The following is a 19,563-nucleotide window of genomic DNA, read 5'->3' as shown; positions in this document are numbered from 1 at the left end:
AATTGGTTTTGGTTAGAGTGTTCTGTCACAGCAATGGAAGGCAAACTAGAATACCAGGAATATGCTTCTATGTGAATTAAACATGTACTTTGTTCGGTGTTTTACCCAAAGTTAGTTCACCATTCTAGAAAACCAGGTCATCACTGTCAGTACTGCTTATGACATGACATCTGACTTACCAATAAAGTGCTATTATCAGCTCTCAGTAGCTATCTTGTCTTCACATCCACAGTGATCCTAACTGGGTGTGAGGGTTGGACTGCTCCATTGTCTTCTATTTTATTTGCACCCAAGCTTTCACATACTGAAATACATGTTAGGAATTACTTTTGCTTCTTAAGCATGAGTTCATTATATGTAGTGCTCATTGTCATATAACATGTATTTTATGAGTTCCATTTTGAAGTGGTCTAGGGCATGTCCTATATGGTTGTGAAATGTGTATCTAATGGGAGTACCAAATGCTGATGGTGGGAAGGGATAGTTTACAATATTTCTCTAGATTATTTTGATAGGTCTACCTTAGTTTCCAGAGCTTGGTCTAGAAGCTAGGGATCTGGATGAAAATTCTTGAGGGAGGGGTCCAGAACTCAGCTTCCCAGTTAATGGCTGATGGAATTTGCACAAGAGCTGGGCAAAGGTGAAAGAGCCATGTCCTGCCCCCAAACCCTTATTCCTTCTCTCCGCTTCACTGACACCCCTACCCCCTCTCTACTCCAGCCAGCTAACTCCACCCAAACTGACTTCTTACTCTCTACTCTCTAACCCAGGGCAGCTAAGACACAACCAAGTCAGTGCAGTATGAGCCTATTACCTCTCCATCCCATTCCCCTCCTATCTATGGGCTCCCAGGATGCCCTGGCTCCCTTGCCTACACCTCGGTCCCTTCCCCAGAATCCCTCCTCCCACTCTCAGGCCTCTCGGTGTAGGCCTTTCACCTGGGGCCTTAGCTGTCTTCTGGCTCTACAGGTAGGAGGTAGAGGCATAGGAATTGGCTCTGGCTGATGGGGGTATTTGGAGCAAGTCAGTGTGTCAATGAGAAACCCCCTATAAATAGGTATTTCCATCTATGTCTGAAGCTTGCCCCTCCCTGTTCCTCCACCGGTAGCATTTCCTGGTCCTGGCATCTCTGCTGTGTGCCTCTCACCTGTTGCTGCTTCACAGTCTCCCCCAAGGGGGGCTGTCATACGCCCCTGCTCAGCTCCTGGCCTCTAGCTTCTTTTCATGCGGTATGTCTACAGTCCTGCAAACCTGGATGGGCAGCAGGTGAGGGGACTCCTCCTTGAGAGAGGGTGTAGGATCCCAGAAAGAGGCTTGACAGAAGCCTTTTGGCTGCCACATGTTTGTAGACCTGTCAGAACTGCTGTTTCTATAGGCTGCCTCTTATCCAGGCTCCATCCTTAGAGTTCCTTATCCCTGCTCTGGTGCTGACCAGCCAGAAGTTACCTTTGGCCACCAAGACACCTGGAAATGGTGAGTACAGAGCAAAGGCAGGGTTAGAGTTAAGGAGTGGTGACACTGCCAGGAAATGTAGAGGGCTTGGGGCATCCCATTTATATTTCTTTTCTGTACCCCAAACTCTTCCAGCCTCCCTCTCACTGCACCTGTGTAGGTTGACTGGTTGCCATGGCCTGGAGCTCTGGAATACTTCTCTCCAAGAGGTGAGTACCTAGAGAAGGGTACCAGAAGGACTAGACAGTCCAGGTAGGGGGAGGCTTTTATTTCTATTATGTATGTACTGGTTCCTATCCCTGGAATTATTTAGAAATCCCTGGCTAAAGTCAACTTGATTGAGCAGAAAGTCTTCTATTCATTCTTTCCTCTACTCCATCAGGTGTCAGGGGCAGTGGTGGTGTCCGGGTTGCTGCAGGGCACACTAGGACTGCTGGGGGTGCCTGGCCGTGTGTTCTCCTACTGTGGGCCACTGGTGTTGGCTCCCAGCCTGGTTGTGGCAGGGCTCTCTGCCTACAGGGAGGTGGCCCAGTTCTGCTCCGCTCACTGGGGGCTGGCCTTGCTGTACGTGAGTCCTGAGAGGTGTGGGATGGTGTTCAGTTGGGTGTGCAGACCTGGGGGAGGAGAGCACTGCTGACTTATCAGATTCAGCAGCCACCTGGGCAGGGATAACACTTTTTAGATTTGGAATCCAAGACTTTTCCAAAATTCATCCAGTTTTTCTGACATTCACAGTCATGTGCTGTCCACCGGGGTGCCTCTTTACCCCTTCCATTGAGGGGGAGGTGTTTCCTGGGACATTCTGTTATAGTAGTCTGCCCACTTCCATTTCCTTCGTCCAGGATTCCAGCATCCAGGATGCTTCTGGTCCACAAATCTCCTTCTCTCTCCTAGACTTATCCTGCTCATGGTGGTTTGTTCTCAGCACTTGGGTTCCTGTCAGGTACCTGTGTGCCCTTGGAGGCCAGCTTCAGCTTCTACAACTCAAATTTATGTCCCTGAATTCCGACTCCTCTCGGTATGTGGGGCTCTGGGCAGATGAAGTTAGAAGGAATGATATGCATAGCTAGGTGTGACAGGACACACCTGTAACCCCAGCACTGGGAAGGTGGAGGTAGGAGAATCAGGAATTTAAGGTCATTCTCCAATACTTAGGAAGTTTGAGCCCAGCCTGAGATACTAGAGACCCTGTTTCAAAAACTAATAACTGGGTTAGGGAGATAGCTCAGAAGTTAAGAATGCTTGCTGCTCTTCCAGAGGACGTGAGTTCAGTTCCCAGCATCCACATCAGGCAGCTCACAACCACCAGCTCCAGAAGAGCCTATGGATCCTATGCCTTCTTCTGGCCTCTGATGGCACTGGCAGAGAAGCATTTAGGGAGACAGAGAGAGGGAGAAGGAGGGATGGAGAGAGAGAGAGAGAGAGAGAGAGAGAGAGAGAGAGAGAGAGAGAGAGAGTAAAAAATAGAAACAAGTCTCTTTTTTTGTGGTCTTTTTGAGACAGGGTCTCCCTATAGCCCCAACTAGCCGGGCACTTGCTATGTATACCAGGCTGGCATTGAACTCACAGAGATCCACCTGCCTCTACCTGGGATTAAAGGTGTGCACCACCACACCCTGCTGAAACAAACCTTTAAAGCAAATATAGAAGGGTGTGTGGTTGACATGGAATGTTTCCTTTGTCTCCCTGCTTTTGGACTAATGTTGACCCCATCCAGGCTGACTCAGAAGGTTCTGGGGGAGGGGCCCTTTTTCATCTCAATGTTGTTCCTCAGGTACTTATCCCTGTGGCCTGTGTGTGGATCATCTCTGCTCTTCTGGGTCTCAGCCTTATCCCCCTGCAGCTGACTGAGTCCACTGAGGCACCATGGTTTTGGCTGCCACACCCGGGTAGGTTTTCTACTAGACTCCCGTTCTCTGCTCAAATCAGAGTATCTGTTTCCTCAAACCCATGATTTAATAGACCAGCCATGCAAGGTGGCACACACACACCTGTAATTCTAGAACTTGGTAAGTGGAGGGAGGAGGATCAGGAATTCAAGGTCATCCTCATCTACATATCAAGTCTGAAGTTAATCTGGGCTACATGAGACCCTGTCTTAGAAAAATTATAGAAAAAAAATTTTTTGTCTTTTTTTGAGACAGGGTCTCCTTGTAGCCCCAGCTGTCCTGGAACTCACTATGTAGACCAGGCTGGCGTCAAACTCACAAAGATCTGCCTGCCTCTGCCTCCCAAGTGCTGGGATTAAAGGCATGTGCCACCATGCCCGGCCAGAAAATATTTTTTTTAAGATTTATTTTTATTCTATTCATGTGTGTGTGTGTTTGTGTGTCTGTGTGAATGGACTTCATGTATGTGCAGGTGCCCACAGAGGCCAGAAGAGATCAGATCTCCTGGAGCTGGAGATACAGCCTGAGGTATGGGTGCTGGGAACCGAACTCAAGTCCTCTGGAGGAACAGGAATCAATTCTAACCACTAAGCCATGTCTCCAGCCCCATCAAAAAAAAAAATTAATGGCATTCACTTCTGAGTTAAATCCTGTGTTTCTCAAAACACACAGAGAAACTGCCAACTTACAGGGTTGTCTACCCTCATGCAGGTGTTTTATTTGGGTCAGTATTGAGAGACTAACATCTGTATTTACTGTCTGCCCCACTACTGACTTCAGATACTCTCTTTTTTTCCTTTTTCTTTTTTTTTTTTTTTTTTTTTTTTTTTTTTGTCTTTTTGAGACAGGGTCTCCCTGTAGCCCCAGCTGTCCTGGAACTCACTATGTAGACCAGGCTGGCCTCAAACTCACAAAGATCCACTGGCCTCTGCTTCCCAAGTGCTGGGACTAAAGGCGAATACCACCACGCCCAACCTGATACTCTTAAAAAAATTTTTTTTGATTTATTATTTTAATTTTATGTGTGTGAATGTATTTCCTACATATGTGAGTACACCCATATCATGCAGTGCCCTAGGGGGTCAGAAGATGGCACCAGATCCTCTGGAACTGGAGTTTCAAATGGTTGTTAGCCACCATATGGGTTGGGGAACCAAACCTGGGTCCTCTGCAAGAACAGTCAGTGCTGTTAACTGCTGAGCCATCTCTTCAGTCCCCTACTTCTAATACGCTTGACAGTTGACATTTCTGTTGGTAAACTATGTGTAGACATTGTTTTGAGGCAGTATATATGAAATTTTGTCATTCACATTTATTAGTCATAGTGGTAGGGATCACTCAACTCAGGACCTTGTACATACTAGGCAAGTGCTTTGCCACTGAACTCTACCAACAGGCCTTCATTTATCAATTTAGTGATGGTGAGTTGAATTCTGAATAGGCCCTAAGCACGTGGTAGGAGCCATAAGGATGACTACAAGAGATATAATACCTGCTTCATGGAGCTGACAGTGTATTGGGGAGTACATATAGTAATCAAATAGGCACAGAAGTAAAGGTGAAATTGCCATTGTGGTAAGTGTGCCTAAGAGGAACTGTGCTTCGTGGTAAGAGCAGATAATGGGGAATATGATGTCATCAGGGAGATTGAGAGTAGTTTTATTTATTTTCTAAGAAGTGTTCTTTCTAAAATTTATTCTCTGACAATTTCATATATATATATATAAAACATATCCAAACTCCTCCCCCTTCCAGTCCCCCCAGATTCCCCTCCAACACATCTTCAGCCCACTTTCATGTCCTTTTTTTTTTAAAAAAAAAAAACTTACTGAATGAAAAATGGATGGCTCTCCCTTCTCCATCAGCCATCAACTAATTGCCCATAGTCCCCGTGGGTGGGGTGGGGCCTCATGAGCCCCTCCCCTATCTATGCTGGAATGCTGACTGGCTTGATCTTGTGATGGTCTTATGCCTGTAACTATAGCTGCTATGAGTTCATGAGTGCAATAATCATATCATGGCCAGAGGACAGTACTTTATACACCTCTCCCTTATCCCCCACCTCTTACATTTCCATTTTTGAGACAGTATCTCAGGAAGCCCAGAGTATCCCCAAACTTGCTGTGTAGTTAAGGCTGAGCTTAAACTCCATATCCTCCTGCCTCTATCTCTCAAATGTTGGAATTACAGTCATGCATTACCACACCTGACTGAGAGAAGTATTCTTGAAGAAGTGGTCATTTAGCTGTGATGAGAGAGATGCCCTAATTGGACAGGAGACAGGAGAGAACAGCAATCTAGATAAACAGCATATGCAACTGCCCTGTGGTTGCCAGAAACAAGCAAATCTTGGGAGTGTGGTAGGAAATTAGACTAGAGATAGAATTAAGAGGCAGACCAAAAATAACTTTGTAGATCATATTGAAGAATGGACGGGTCTTTCTCCTTAGAATTCAGTGATTTTGTCCCACAGTATTATCTTCAAAGACACAGGCATCTGAGATTCTTTAGTATAGTCATTTATTTTTTCTCTTCGTTGAGACAGAGTCTCCCTGTAGCCCCCAGCTGGCCTGTAACTTGCTATGTAGATCAGGCTGGCCTCAATCTCACAGACATCTGCCCACCTCTGCCTTCTGAGTACTGGGATTAAAGATGTGAGCCATTTGGAGACAGAGAGATACTCTAGGCTTCAGTCTGGCCTTCAGGTAACTGCTTCTTCTTTCCCAGGTGAGTGGGACTGGCCCTTGTTGACACCCAGGGCTCTGGCTGCAGGCATCTCCATGGCTTTGGCAGCCTCTACCAGCTCCCTTGGCTGCTATGCTCTGTGTGGCCAGCTGCTGCATTTGCCGCCTCCACCACCACATGCCTGCAGTAGAGGGCTGAGCCTGGAGGGACTGGGCAGTGTGCTGGCTGGGCTCCTGGGAAGCCCCATGGGCACTGCATCCAGCTTCCCTAATGTAGGCACAGTGAGTCTTTTCCAGGTATGTGGATCCGAGACAGGGCTGGGAACTGGAGGTACAAGTGTGGGAATTCACAATGATTGGCTGCCAGTTGGGCCTACAGTTAGGTAGCTCATATGAAGGGTTTCACTAAGGGAGGTGCTGAGATAAGCAGCTAGGATGGTGGGGAAGCAGGAGATCACCAGATCAGGTGCATCAGGTGCTCTGCCAAGGCTCATTCCATGAGTCAGAAAGCCCTGCTCTCTTGGGGACTTTGTAGAGGGGACAGAAAGAAGGAAACAGTATAATTTGAGAGTGGCAAATACTAGTAAAAAAAACAAAGTAGTGGGATATGAGCCAAAGAGGCACTTTCTTTTCCTTGAGACAGGGTCTCTGTATTCCCAGCTGGCCTGGAGCTTACTATATAGACCAGGCTGGCCTCAATCTCACATAGATCTGCCTGCTTCTGCCTCCACAGTGCTGGGACTGAAGGCATGCACTACCATGCCCAGCTTTTTTTTTTTAAGACAGTAATTATTTTATTTATTCACATTTATTTAATTAATTTATTTTTTACTTATTTGAGACAGTCTCACTATGTACCCCTGGCTGTCCTGGAACTTGATTTGTAGGCCAGGCTGGCCTTGGACTCATAGAGCTCCACCTGCCCCTGTCTCTCAAATGCTGGGATTAAAGGTATGTGCCACCACATCTGGCCCAAAGAGGCACCTTTGGATCGAGTGGCCAGGATGCTTGGAAGGGATACAAAGAATGAGTGGGCCAAGCAAGACCTGGCATAGTCCAAGGAGGTAGCTAGGTGGCTGCATCATTCTCTCTCTCTCTCTCTCTCTCTCTCTCTCTCTCTCCTTCTTTCCCTCCCTCCCTCTCTCCCCAGGGTCTCACTCTGTAGTCTTGGATGGTTTAGAACCCCTTATGTAAACTAGGCTAGCCTTGAACTCATAGAGCTCCTTCTGCCTCTGCCTCTCAAGGGTTGGAATTACAGGCATGGGTTACCATGCCAGGCTCTAGCGTATCTTCTTTATGCAGGCTGGATCTCAGCGAGTAGCTCACTTGGTGGGGCTGTTCTGCATGGGGCTTGGGCTCTCCCCAAGGCTGGCTCAGCTCTTCACCACCATCCCCCTGCCTGTTCTTGGTAAGTGGATGGATGGGGAGGACAGGTATTAGAATACTATTCCCCCCACTGTATGACCAACCAGTTGGTTAGACTGGTGCTCTTTCTCTCTAAATAGCCTCTCTGAATGGATATGGATACATGCCCCTGTTTTATCAGTCCAACTGAGCTTCTTGAAGAATTAGAAACAAGTCTTTTGGTTATTTTTCCTCATTACAGTCTGCCTGCCCTACAAACCCTGTGCTATACCCTCTTCCTACTACGTTGATTTCTTCTGTATGAGACAGGTGGGGTGCTGGGACTGACCAAGGCTGTAGTTCTGTCTGCCGGATTCTCCAGCTTCCACCTGGCTGACATTGATTCTGGTCGGAATGTCTTCATTGTGGGCTTCTCCATCTTCATGGCCTTGCTTCTGCCAAAGTGGCTTCAGGAAGCCCCAGTCAAGCTCAGTACAGGTAGGTGGGGTGAGAAAGAAAAAAGGAGTTGGTCAGTAGTGGGGAACTGAACTCCTGGCCTCACACCCTTCTCTGGGATATGGTATAAATAGTGAATCCATCTATTTAACCAATATTTGTTGAGCATCATGCTACCCAATTAGGACATGTCCTGGTTTCATTTTTGTTGCTGTGATAAAAGCTTTCTGACCAAAAGCAACCTAGGGAAGAAGGTTTACTCAGTTTACAATTCCAGATCACAGTCTATCACTGAGGGAAGTGAGGGCAGGAACTCAAGACAGGAACTTGAAGGCAGGCTTGCTTGCTATTCTACACATAATTATCTCCAACAAAGGAACTCACTTCACAGCCATAGAAGTACAGAAGGAACCATGGAAGACACTGCTTGTTAGCTGGCTCTCAGGCTACTGTATACTCAGCTAGCTTTCTTATATAGTTCATGACTGCCTGCCTAGGGATGGAACTACCCACAGTGCACTGGACCTTCTTACATCAATAAACAATTAAGATAACTCCCACAGACATGCCTACAGGTCAATCTGATCTAGGAAATTCCTCAATTGGAGCTTGCCTCTCAGAATGACTCTAGGCTGTCCCAAGTTGGCTTTTAAAGCTAACTAGTTATAAAACCCCTACCCCCCAAACAAGTTTTTAAAAAAGCTAATTAGGACAGGAAACAAAGGTGCTTTTAGTTGGTACAATATTATAAAAGAGATTTGTTCATGAAAGTAACAAGGAAGTTTCAGATATCAGCTGTGAGTCTACATGGTGGGCCATGCCTTTAATCCCATACTCAGGAGGCAGAAGCAGGTAGATCTCTGTGAATTCTAGGCCAGTCAGGGCTGCAGAGTGAGACCCTATCTCAAAACAAACACATACCCTTCCCATCAAAGCTGTCGCACTCAATGACTGAGATGACCCAGTAGAACTGAAACTGGTCTTTGAGAATGGAAAAATGGTGAGAAGCCCATTGTGTGTGTGTGTGTGTGTGTGTGTGTGTGTGACAGGATCTCATTCTAGAGCCTAGGCTGGCCTCAAACTCATGGGAATCCTTCTGCCTTAGACTCCCATGTAGTAGAATTACAGGTGTAAGCCACATGCCCAGCTAGTAAGATCATTCTTGATCAAGTTTCCATAATCAAAGATAAAGGATAGGATTGTAGTTTAGAAATAGTGTAGGGTATGTCCTGAGAGGGGCAAACAGCTTAGTTTGTCTAGAGCAGTGGTTTTCAATTGGGCATGATTTTGCTCATGAGGAATATTTGGCAACATCTGCAGACATTTTTGGCTGTCACAAATGGAGAAAAAGTATAGTTCCTGGCATTTAATGCATAGAGAGAGGTTGTTAAACATTCTTTGGTGCTCTCGACAGTTCCTTACAACAGAGAATAATCTGGTCCAAAATGTTAGCAGCATGGAGGCTGAGAGACTCAGGATAGCACACAGAAGGTCCGAAGTGGGAGAGAAAGGGGCTTTTAAATACCAAAGTTTCTAGAGGAAGGGAGCCTGTAGCAAAGTGTATGTGGAGTGTATGTGGATGCTCAGAAAACAGGGTGTTGAGAAGGGGCCCTATGGGAAATGGTAGGAGTCGTAGCGTAGGAAATGGTAAGTGTAGAGGGACAAAAGGTAAGGGGGGTGGTGGAGAGATGGCTCAGTGGTTAAGAGCACTGGCTGCTCTTACAGAGGACCCCAGTTTGGTTCACAGCACCCACATGGCAGCTAACAACCATCTGTAACTCCAGTTCCCAAGGAATCCAATGCCCTCTTCTGAACTTCGAGGGCACTGCATGATACAGGTGTACTTACATATATGCAGGCAATACACTCATACACATAAATAAAAATTTTAAAAAAGGTAGGGGGAGGGGCTGGAGAGATGGCTCAGTGGTTAAGAACACTGGTTGTTCTTGCAGAAGAGCTGGGTTTGAATTCCAGCACCCACATGGCAGCTAACAACTGTCCGTAACTCCAGTCTCAGGGGATCTGACAGCCTTTTCTGTCCTCCGTGGGCATTGCACTACACAGGTACACTTACTTACATGCAGGCAATACACGCATACATATAAATAAAAAATAAAATTTGGGGGAGGGGCAGGGCAAAAAAAAAAAAGGTAAGGGGAATGGGATGACAACTCAGTGAGATATGTTCCTCATCCAAGACTTAGTTTATTCTGAAAGAGTAAGACTTCTTGGCTTTGGATAATATCAGAATTCCCTTCCTGCCTGACCCCAACCTTTGTAGGTTGGAGACCCTTGGATGTGTTCCTGTATTCCTTGTTGGCAGAACCCATCTTCCTAGCTGGTCTTTTGGGTTTTCTCCTAGAAAATACCATTTCTGGTAAGTTGAGACCAGGCCCTAGCAAACTGGGGGAGTGGTCAGGAAGTCATTACTCCTTGGGCTGGGTAATGACCTGACCGATGACTCTTTTGCAGGCACTCGGCTTGAGCGAGGCCTACATCAAGGGCTTCCAACTTCTTTCACTATCCAAGAAATCAGAATGTCTCAGAAGTCCAGGGAGAAGACTACTCAAGAGTATGGGCTTCCTTTGCCCATCCAAAACCTGTGTACCTGCATTCCGCAGCCTCTTCACTGCCTCTGTCCAATGCCTGAAGACTTTGGGGATGAGGAAGGAGGGCCCTGTAAGACAGGAGAGACAGCAGACTTGTTGCCTGACTCTGGGGAGTCATGCCCTACATCTAGCAGAGAAGGGTTTAGGTCCCAGTAATACCAAGACTACAGTTTCTGTCCTTATTAGTTTAGTGGTAATAGGCAACTTGCTGGAGTCCCAGCTCCAAGGCTGTAGTTTCTTCCCAGGGAGACAGTATTTGTATACCATGGGCCCATCTAGATGTCTCATTTTTCAATAGACTGGGTTGTTTTTCCTGATGTTAACTAGGCTTAACTGTTCAGTAGCAGGGGCCGTGGTTTATGAATAAATTGACTTATATTTGATTTTTGCCTGTGAACTGTCAGTGTCACTTGAATGAACTCTAGCATTCGATTTATTGAATGCTTCTCATGAGCAAAGTCCTGCATCCACAGATATGGATTAGGTCCCCCTACTCTCTCTTGAATTTAAGATTGAAATTATTGGCTAAAATGCCATCAGTCTGTAATAAAGAGGAAACTAATGCTGTGGGAAGGACGAAGCACTTCCTTTTGAATGGGATAACAGGAAATGCTTTAAACTGGACTGTGGCCAGGACAAGTGAGGATTTGGGTCCCCGCCCACGGCAGGCCTGGGCTCCGTCCCGCCCCCGTAGTCCGAGACCCCGCCTTCCAGAGAGTGTTGGGGGGGGCGGCGTCTATTCTAGGCCTTTCAGTTTGCGCAGGCCAGTAGGCCTACTGTGAGGAGGGTGGAAGCGCCCACGGCCACTGAAGGTAGGTGCGGTCGGGTCAACTCGACGCGGGGATGTGGCCCGGCCGGTGTCGAGAACTGAGGGGCACAAAGCCCCGGACCCTTCACGGGCGCTTTTTCCCAGAAGGGACCGCGCGCAGCCTGGGCTTTGGGGCAGGCAGTGGGCGGTGCCACGCGTGCGCAGTCCGCCTCGGGCGGCTCTGCGGGTTTGAGAGTGGTATGAGAGGCCTCTCCAGGAGTGACGTTTTGTTTTGGCTTCTGGACCATTTCGGCTTTGTTAGCCCTTGAAGGGGTTCCGAGCTATGTCTCAGGCCAGCGGTGCTGTAAAGATGAAAGGCTGAATCCCAGCAGGAGTGGTGCATGGATGCCAGAGGGCGTTCCTGCTGTGGCACGCGGTGGCAGACGAAAGGTTCGCCCTGTCCTGAGGCGCGGGGCCGCCGGGATGGTCTCTAGGGGCCTGCTGCCCTCTGCAGGGTGTTATAGGAACTGACCTGAGTGCGGAGCCCGGGGCGGAGGGGCAGAACGCTGCAGCTTTGAGTGCCCCCCTATTCTAGAGGACAAAACGGTGGAGCCGGTTAATGTGAATATCAAAAGCCAACTTGAGAAAAAAAAGAGTAAAACTCCGAGGCCTTAGATTCCTTCCCCTCCCTCCGTACAGAGAACGAGCTCAGGCCCTCACCTAGTCTACCACTGAACTATCACCTCCACGCCTCCCTCCCTCCTTCTCCCTCCTCCTTTTCCCCTCCCTCTCCCCACTCTTTTCTCCCTCCTCCTCAGTCCTTTTTATTTTTATTTTTTATTTTTGGAGAGGTCTTGCTCTCTTGTCCACGTTGGTCTCCAATTCAGGATCCTCCTGTCTCAGGCCTCCTGTGTGCTGGGATTATAGGCATGGAGCCACCATGCCTGGTTTACAGTCATGCTCATCTATGACCAGACTGAGTGGTAGAAGCAGCTAGTCTGGGTCTGGTGCTGAAGGCTTTGGACTTTTTTTTATAGGACCAGCTGCCCTTGGCCACATTGAACTGCCTCCTCCTTCCAAACAAAACCATTAACTTGTGGGTTCTGACCTTTTGGACTAAGAAAGGGACCAGCTAGGCCAATAAGTCCAATTTGGATGACTTTTAGTGTGCATACCAGGATGTGCCTATAAGGGAAATTAAAGGGTTTGGCAATTTCATTTGCATTTGTTATCTTTGGCAATAAAAGTTATTGTCCTGTGAAGACTAATCATTCCAAGAGCACTTTGCCCTGTTGGAACAGCACATGGGAATAAATTTAAAACTCTCTGGTTCAGGGATTTTTATAGCCCGGGCTGACCTTGAATTCACTATGTAACAGTGGATGACCTTGAGCTTACTTTTTTTTTTAATTTAAAATTTTTTATTTTTGTGTGTATGGGAGTAGAAGTTTGGATATATATGTGCATGATCGTGTGCGCGCATGCGCATATGCTGATGCTGCTTTGCATGTGGAGATCTGAGGACAACCTTGGGTGGTGGTCCTCAGGTGCTTTCCACCTTTTGTTTGAGGTAGGGTCTCATTACCTTGGAACTTTGCCATGTAGACCAGGCTTCCAGGGATCTGCCTTTCTCTTCCTCCCATCTTGCCACTGCTGGGATAACAGGTGCACACCACCAACCTGGCTCTCTACATAAGTTCTGCAGATCCGAATTCAGGTCCTCATGTTTGCAAGACAAGTGCTTTACAAATTGAGCTGTCTTTCCAGCCCAACCTTGAATTTCTAATCCTCCTACCTGCACCTCCCCAATGCTGGGATTGCAGGTGTGCCTCATCACGTCTGGTTTAGGATTTTATTTTTAATTCCTGGGATCTTCCTAACCTTTGCTTTTATTAAATTTATTTTTATTTTATTTTTTTGGTCTTTTTGAGACAGGGTCTCCCTGTAGCCCCAGCTGTCCTGGAACTCACTATGTAGACCAGGCTGGCCTTGAACTCACAGAGATCCACCTGCCTCTGCCTCCCGAGTGCTGGATTAAAGGCGTGCGCCACCACACCCGGCTAATAAACAGGGTACTATTTTCATTCTTTTTAAAATTTACTTTATTATTTTTAACTGTGTGTGTGTGTGTGTGTGTGTGTGTGTGTGTGTGTGTTCCCATGGAGGCCAGAAGTATTGAATCCCCCAGGAGCTGGAGTTACAAGTGGTTGTGAGTTGCCCCAGGTGGTTGCTGGGAATTGAACTCAGGTCCTCTGGAAGAGCAGTACCTACTCTTAACTGGTGAGCCTTCTCTCCAGCCCTACTTTTTTTTTTTTTTAATTTTTAAAAAAATGTTTTTTGGGGGCTGGAGAGATGGCTCAGCAGTTAAGAACACTGGTTGTTCTTGCAGAAGACCCGGGTTTGAATCCCAGCACCCACATGGCAGGTAACAACTGTAACTCCAGTTCCAGGGATCTGATGGCCGCTTCTTTCCTCCTCGGCATTGCACGACGTGGGTGCACTTACCTACATGCAGGCAATACACTCATACACATAAAATAAAAATAAACAATAAATGTTTTTTAATTTATTTTATTATTATTATTATTATTATTTTTGGTCTTTTTGAGACAGGGTCTCCCTGTAGCCCCAGCTGTCCTGGAACTCACCATGTAGACCAGGCTGGCCTCGAACCCGCAGAGATCCACCTGCCTCTGCCCCCCGAGTGCTGGGATTAAAGGCGTGCGCCACCATGCCCGGCTTTATTTTTTTATTTTAAAAAAAATAAATTCAGTGTTAACATTTCTATAAAGAATTAAGGCAGTTTCAGGACACCTGTCCCAGTAGAAGCCCTACTTATTTACTTAAAAAATATTTATTTTTCTATTTTATGTGTATGAGTGTTTTGCCTGCATAAGTGTACCATGTGTATGCAAACCCATAGACATCAGAAAAGGGCATTGAATCTCCTGTAACTGGAGTTACAGACAGTTGTGACCCACCAAAATGGGTGTTGGGAAACAAACCCTGGTCTTCTGAAAGAGCAACCAGTGCTCTTAACTGATGAGCATCTCTCCAGCCCACTCATTTCTTTTTCCTTAAAATGTCTTATATTTATTTGGTGCACACATGGAAGTCAGAGGACAACTTATGGGAGCTGATTCTTTCCTTATAACCATGTGAGTCCCAGGGATCAAACTTAGGTACCAATGCCTTTAACTGTTGAACCATCTCCCTGGCCTAAACTTTGCATTTCTTTCTTTCTTTCTTTCTTTCTTTCTTTCTTTCTTTCTTTCTTTCTTTCTTTCTTTCTTTCTTTCTTTCTTTCTTTCTTTCTTTCTTTCTTTCTTTCTTTCTTTCTTTCTTTCTTTCTTTCTTTCTTTCTTTCTTTCTTTCTTTCTTTCTTTCTTTCTTTCTTTCTTTCTTTCTTTGAGACAGGGTCTCCCTGTAGCCCCAGCTGGCCTGGGACTCACAAAGATCCACCTGCCTCTGCCTCCCAAGTGCTGGGATTAAAGGCGGGCACCACTATACCCAGCCTAAACTTTGCTTTTAGACAATGGTCAAATAATTTGAATTTCCTGCTCCTCACACTAAGGACTTATGATGTTATATAAAACAAGAACTATTCTTTCCTTTCTAAAAGTTCTGGGAAAGAATAACAGTGACATATTTACTAAGATTGTAATAAAGATGCAATAGGCATTGTTTGAATTTCCATATTATGTTAAATGGTTAGAAAGCAGAAAGCTGGTGGTTAGCTGGTAACACCCTCTTCTGGCTTCCATGGGTTTGCAGGCACATGGTGTGCTTGCATAGATGTAGGCAAAACACTCATATACATAAAAATAAGTAAATAAATAAGAATTAAAGGGGATGTTGTGATTTCATGCTTCTTATTAGGAGGATTTTAACAAGATTTCAGTTGACACAGAGTCATCTGAGTAGTGTCTTGGACACCTACATTTCCTGTAGGCACTTTGCTAAGTTAGGACTTTCTTGCCAGGCATGGTGGTACACGCCTTTAATCCCAGCACTTGGGAGGCAGAGGCAGGCTGATCTTTGTGAGTTCGAGGCCAGCCTGGTCTACATAGGAGTTCCAGGTCAGCTGGGGCTACAGGGAGACCCTGTCTCAAAAAGAAAAAAAAAAAAAGGACTTTCTTGCAGATGGCAGAACTGGAACAAGGCCTGTTGATGCAGCCGTGGGCATGGCTACAACTTGCTGAGAACTCACTTTTGGCCAAGGCTTATTTTGATAAGCAGGGTTATGCCTTGCTGGTTTCAGATCTTCAACAGGTGTGGTATGAACAGGTGGACACTACAGTGGTCAGCCAGCGAGCCAAGGTAAGTGTGAACAGAGGTATCACCTTGGTGTGGTGACCATGTGAATCTTTCCTAGTGAAGGTTAGGGGACATTATCATCAACCAACTTGGCTGTCTGTAAATTGGCAAAGAAGACTGAATTGGATTCAGATAATCATAGGCTCAACATCCCTAATCTGAAAATCCAAAATCTGAAATGCTCTAAAATCTGAAACTTTATTAATTCATTTTTGGGATAGGGTCTTACTATGTAGCCCTGGCTGGACTAGAACGCTCTTTGTAGACCAGACTGGTCTCAAACTCACAGAGAGCCACCTGCCTCTGCCTCCTGAGTACTGGGATTAAAGATGTGCCACCATGCCCAGCAAACCTGAAACATTTTTTGAGTACCAGTACTCAAGCACTCAAACAATTTCAGATTTTGGGTTTGGGGATTAGAGTTGCATAACTGGCAAAATCTACATGTATATTCTAAAATCAAAGAAAGGGAGGGAGGAAGGGAGGGAGGAAAAGATAAAGAGAACAAGATTGATTTTGCATGCAAGATAATGTAATGCATAGTGTGATCTATACTATTTGATGCCCAAAGGCCTTATAGTAAATTAACCTTACCCAGGACAGAACTGTGAAGCAGGTCAGTTCTCCTGTGATGTTTTCCCCTTTGCCTTCCCTTCCTCTCCTGCCCATTGTCTCCTCCTTTGCTCTGCCTTTGAGGCATTTTCCTTTTAGCACTCTCACTCTGTACTGATGCTCTCTCTCTAGGAGCTGAACAAGAGGCTGACTGCACCCCCTGCATCTTTTCTTTGTCATCTGGATGATCTGTTATGCCTGTTGTTGAAGGACGCCACTCACCCTAGCAAGGCTACATTCTCCTGTGATCGTGTGGCAGAGGCACTGATACTGCGGGTGCGGAGTGAGTTGTCTGGTCTGCCCTTCAACTGGCATTTCCACTGTACCCCAGCAAGTTCTTTACTGGTAAGTACAATTTAGATATAGGGTGCAGATGGGGATACCAGCTGCTTGAGGTGAAGCTTGGGTGCTTTTATATTTCTGTAAACCTTATTTGAAATTCCTCCCTGATAAGAAAACTCCTTGACTAGACAGGAGGCAAAAGGAGTTCTTGACTGTTATATCCTTGCCTTGCAAAAGGAGCAACATTTGGATCTGCATGCTTTATTAGGTGACTTTATTCATCATCACTATTATTACTTTTTGAAGATCAGGGACAATTTTATTAGAGTTTAAAAGAAAAACCCTCAGGATAGGCAAACTGTAAAACTCAGCAGCTCCCTGGAGGAGAAGAATGGAGGAGAGAAAGAAAAAAGACCATGCCATGTAAGCCAGCATGGGGATCAGACACACAGTGGACTAGCAGCCCTGTGGTGGAGAGGGAAGCCTTAGAGAAAGAGTAAGGAAGCCCAAAATGTTGGGGAAGCCCAAAGTGTTAGAGAAAGCATGCTTAGAAAAGAGATATTAAGAAAAAAAGGAGAGGTTATGCTTTTCTGAATTCTTACTTAAGAAACAGACTTATGAAGCCACATGGCTATGCCCTGGTAAGCTTTTGCTTTGTTCATTATTATTATTTTAACGATAAGGTTCCATGTATTCCAGGCTGGCCTCAAAATCACTTTATAGTTGAGGATGTCCTTGAATTTCTGATCTTCCTTTTACATCTTGAATGCTGGGATTACAAGTAGATGCCACTATGCCTGGGTTATGCAGTGCTGTGGATTGAACCCAGAGCTTTGTGCATGCTAGGCAAACACTCTACCAACTGAGCTACATCTCTGGCTTTTCTTGACTCTTTTTAGACAGAGCCTTACTATGTAGCCCTTGGCTGGCTTGAATTTACTATGTAGCCCGGGCTGGCCTTGAACTTGAAGTAATCCTCCTGCCTCAGCCTCCCGAATACTGGGATTACAGGCATGCATCACCATGCTTGACCATTATTTATTATTTATTCAATATTTATGAAGCATCACTTATATACTCATTATTGGGTATCCTGACCTGAAACAATATAGACTCTTCCTAGAATTTATAATTTGGTGGTGGTTGGGGAAGGAGACAGGACATTCTCATAAAGCAAGGTCAGTCAGTTCTTTCATGTGCAGGGTGACTTGAGGATCAGAGAAAACCTCTTTGGGGAGAGACTTTCTTTTTTTTTAATAATTTTTAATTGAATTTTCATGTATTTCATACGTAAAATCATCTTTATACCCCCTTTTTCCTTCTCCTTTGGTACCCTCACGTAGCTCCATCCCCCATGGGAGTTCATACATTCTGTCATTTGTTTTTTTTTTTTTTTGGTCTTTTTGAGACAGGGTCTCCCTGTAGTCCCAGCTGTCCTGGAACTCACTATGTAGCCCAGGCTGTCTTTCAACTCACAGATCCGCCTGCCTCTGCCTCCCAAGTGCTGGGATTAAAGGCGTGCGCCACCACGCCCAGCCCTTTTTAAAACTTTTAAAAACAATTTTATTTTTTTAAACTTAAAAAAAATTTATTTATTATTTTTATTTTGTGTGTATGCATGTATTGCCTGCATGTAGGTAGGTGCATCTGTGTCATGCAATGCCCTTGGAGGTCAGAAGAGGCTGTCAGATCCCCTGGGACTGGAGTTACAGACAGTTGTTAGCTGCCATGTGGGTGTTGGGATTCGAACCCGGGTCTTCTGTAAGAACAACCAGTGTTCTTAACCGCTGAGCCATCTCTCCAGCCCCACATTCTGTCATTTGTATTAAGGCCTATTATGTAAAGTTAGTGTCCCAAGATGTCCCTCAGTTAGTCAGCCTATCTAGAGTCTCTCCCTTCAAGATCAGCTCTTCCTCAGCCAGTGGTATTCAGCTGCTAATAATTCTTCAGCTATGGTTGGAGACTGCTGTTCATTTCCACAGTTCTGTGCTGGGTTTTTGTCTGCCTAAGTTTGCATGGGTCTTGTGCGTGCTGACATCATTGCTGTAGGTTTTTATGAGAAGGGTCCCCGGTGCCTGTAGGACTATTTCTGTATGGTCATGCACCTCCTCCCTGGCTCTTAAAATCTTTCCACCCCCTCTCCTGCAATGGTCCCTGAGCCCTGGGTGGGTGGACCTCAGTATAGGAGTCCTGTCCAAGGACCCACACTCTGCTGACTCTTATTCTCTGTGATTTGGCCATTTGTGGCCTTTTGTTGCATGAAGGAGCTTCATTGATGAGAACTGAAAGATGCATTAGTATTCTCTTCATCCCTTGTTCCTTGTTCTGTGAGTCTTAGGTATAGAGGTTACATCCTGGATGTGCCACTTAGGCTTGGGCAACTCACAGAGAATCTCTGTGTGTGACCAATGGTATAACTCTGTAATAATCTCTGTCTGTTGAAATAGAAGCTACTTTGATGGGTGGTGACTGGGATATTTGTCTGTAACTTTAAGGATCCATATTTTGCACATAGTAAGATATTACTTTTGTTTAGGGATATGAGAGCCTTGGGGTTGCTCTAAGATCTATGACCTCTCCAGCTATGTGTATTTGACTAGGTATATAGTACCAGACATGTGTTTCCTCCCATTGAGTGGGCTTTAAGTCCAATTAGGCAGCTGTTGATTGCCCCCAAGATAAAAGTGCCACTACTGCACTAATGTCGTTTGCTGTGCTGGTCATTGATGTGGTTTTCAGACCTTGAAGCTGGGGTTGAGCTATTGATCGGTGTTCTCCCTACCAGCTTGCATAGTGCTCTCCAAAGCTGTGAGAGCTAGCCTTCAGGGGAGGTGGCTTCCAGGTCAGTTCCAGCTCCATTGCTCCAGATCCTGTGTCCAAAATCTGTCCTGTCTTCAGCAATAGGGTCTTACCCTCAAGTTCTGGGAGGCAATCAAGAACTGTGGTAATAGCCTGTGTAATATTGGGAGTCCCTTGGACTATCCTGGCCAACAACTCAAAGAAAGGTTTCTCCTGTCTAGCAGTTTCTTGCTATGTAGCTTCAGCTGTACTCACAGACTCATGTAGGGATATTGTATGTGTAATTTTTCAGTAGGGTTCTGGATTAATATAGTTCCCTCTTGTTTTTTTTATACTAGCTAGGCATTATTTATCTCTTTGGGGAGAGA

General features: G+C 45.7%; 2 protein-coding genes across 5 annotated transcripts in view; both read left to right on the top strand.

Moving 5' to 3' along the window:
- The first annotated feature begins 770 nt into the window (after positions 1-770).
- On the top strand, positions 771-10,653 carry Slc23a3 (solute carrier family 23 member 3). 2 transcript variants are annotated; one of them, XM_008825745.1, is made up of 12 exons: positions 771-969; positions 1,109-1,266; positions 1,376-1,473; positions 1,588-1,661; positions 1,835-2,016; positions 2,347-2,470; positions 3,227-3,341; positions 6,069-6,322; positions 7,328-7,433; positions 7,700-7,867; positions 10,110-10,205; positions 10,301-10,653. In XM_008825745.1, the coding sequence occupies exons 1-12, from the start codon at positions 802-804 to the stop codon at positions 10,591-10,593; spliced, it is 1,836 nt and encodes a 611-aa protein (XP_008823967.1). In that variant the 5' UTR covers positions 771-801; the 3' UTR covers positions 10,594-10,653. The 2 variants fall into 2 exon arrangements, with proteins under 2 accessions (XP_008823967.1, XP_008823966.1); XM_008825744.1 differs by having other exon boundaries at positions 802-969; positions 1,376-1,509; positions 10,301-10,593.
- A 493-nt stretch (positions 10,654-11,146) lies between these two features.
- The window catches only part of Nhej1 (non-homologous end joining factor 1), a 100,877-nt gene continuing 92,460 nt past the window's right edge, over positions 11,147-19,563 (top strand). For 2 of the 3 annotated variants that reach the window (XM_029560044.1, XM_029560043.1), the window contains exons 1-3: positions 11,451-11,635; positions 15,329-15,505; positions 16,247-16,459. In XM_029560044.1, coding sequence (XP_029415904.1) covers positions 11,591-11,635; positions 15,329-15,505; positions 16,247-16,459 — 435 coding nt within the window. In that variant the 5' untranslated portion in view covers positions 11,451-11,590. Of the gene's footprint in view, positions 11,250-11,450; positions 11,636-15,328; positions 15,506-16,246; positions 16,460-19,563 lie in introns of those variants that run through there. The other variant, XM_008825743.3, reaches the window with a different exon arrangement.

The sequence above is a fragment of the Nannospalax galili genome, unplaced genomic scaffold (assembly GCF_000622305.1).
Source record: "Nannospalax galili isolate Female #2095 unplaced genomic scaffold, S.galili_v1.0 scaffold127, whole genome shotgun sequence".
Lineage (NCBI taxonomy): Eukaryota > Metazoa > Chordata > Mammalia > Rodentia > Spalacidae > Nannospalax > Nannospalax galili.
This window is presented reverse-complemented; position numbering and strand designations above follow the sequence as displayed.

Bases quoted from the DNA above. Each gene is read 5' to 3' on its own strand.
- Slc23a3 (XM_008825744.1), top strand. From the start codon at position 802: ATGAGCCTATTACCTCTCCATCCCATTCCCCTCCTATCTATGGGCTCC. The intron at 2,017-2,346 runs GTACGTGAGTCC...TCTCTCTCCTAG, and splicing joins CACTGGGGGCTGGCCTTGCT to ACTTATCCTGCTCATGGTGG. The intron at 7,434-7,699 runs GTAAGTGGATGG...TGTATGAGACAG, and splicing joins CATCCCCCTGCCTGTTCTTG to GTGGGGTGCTGGGACTGACC.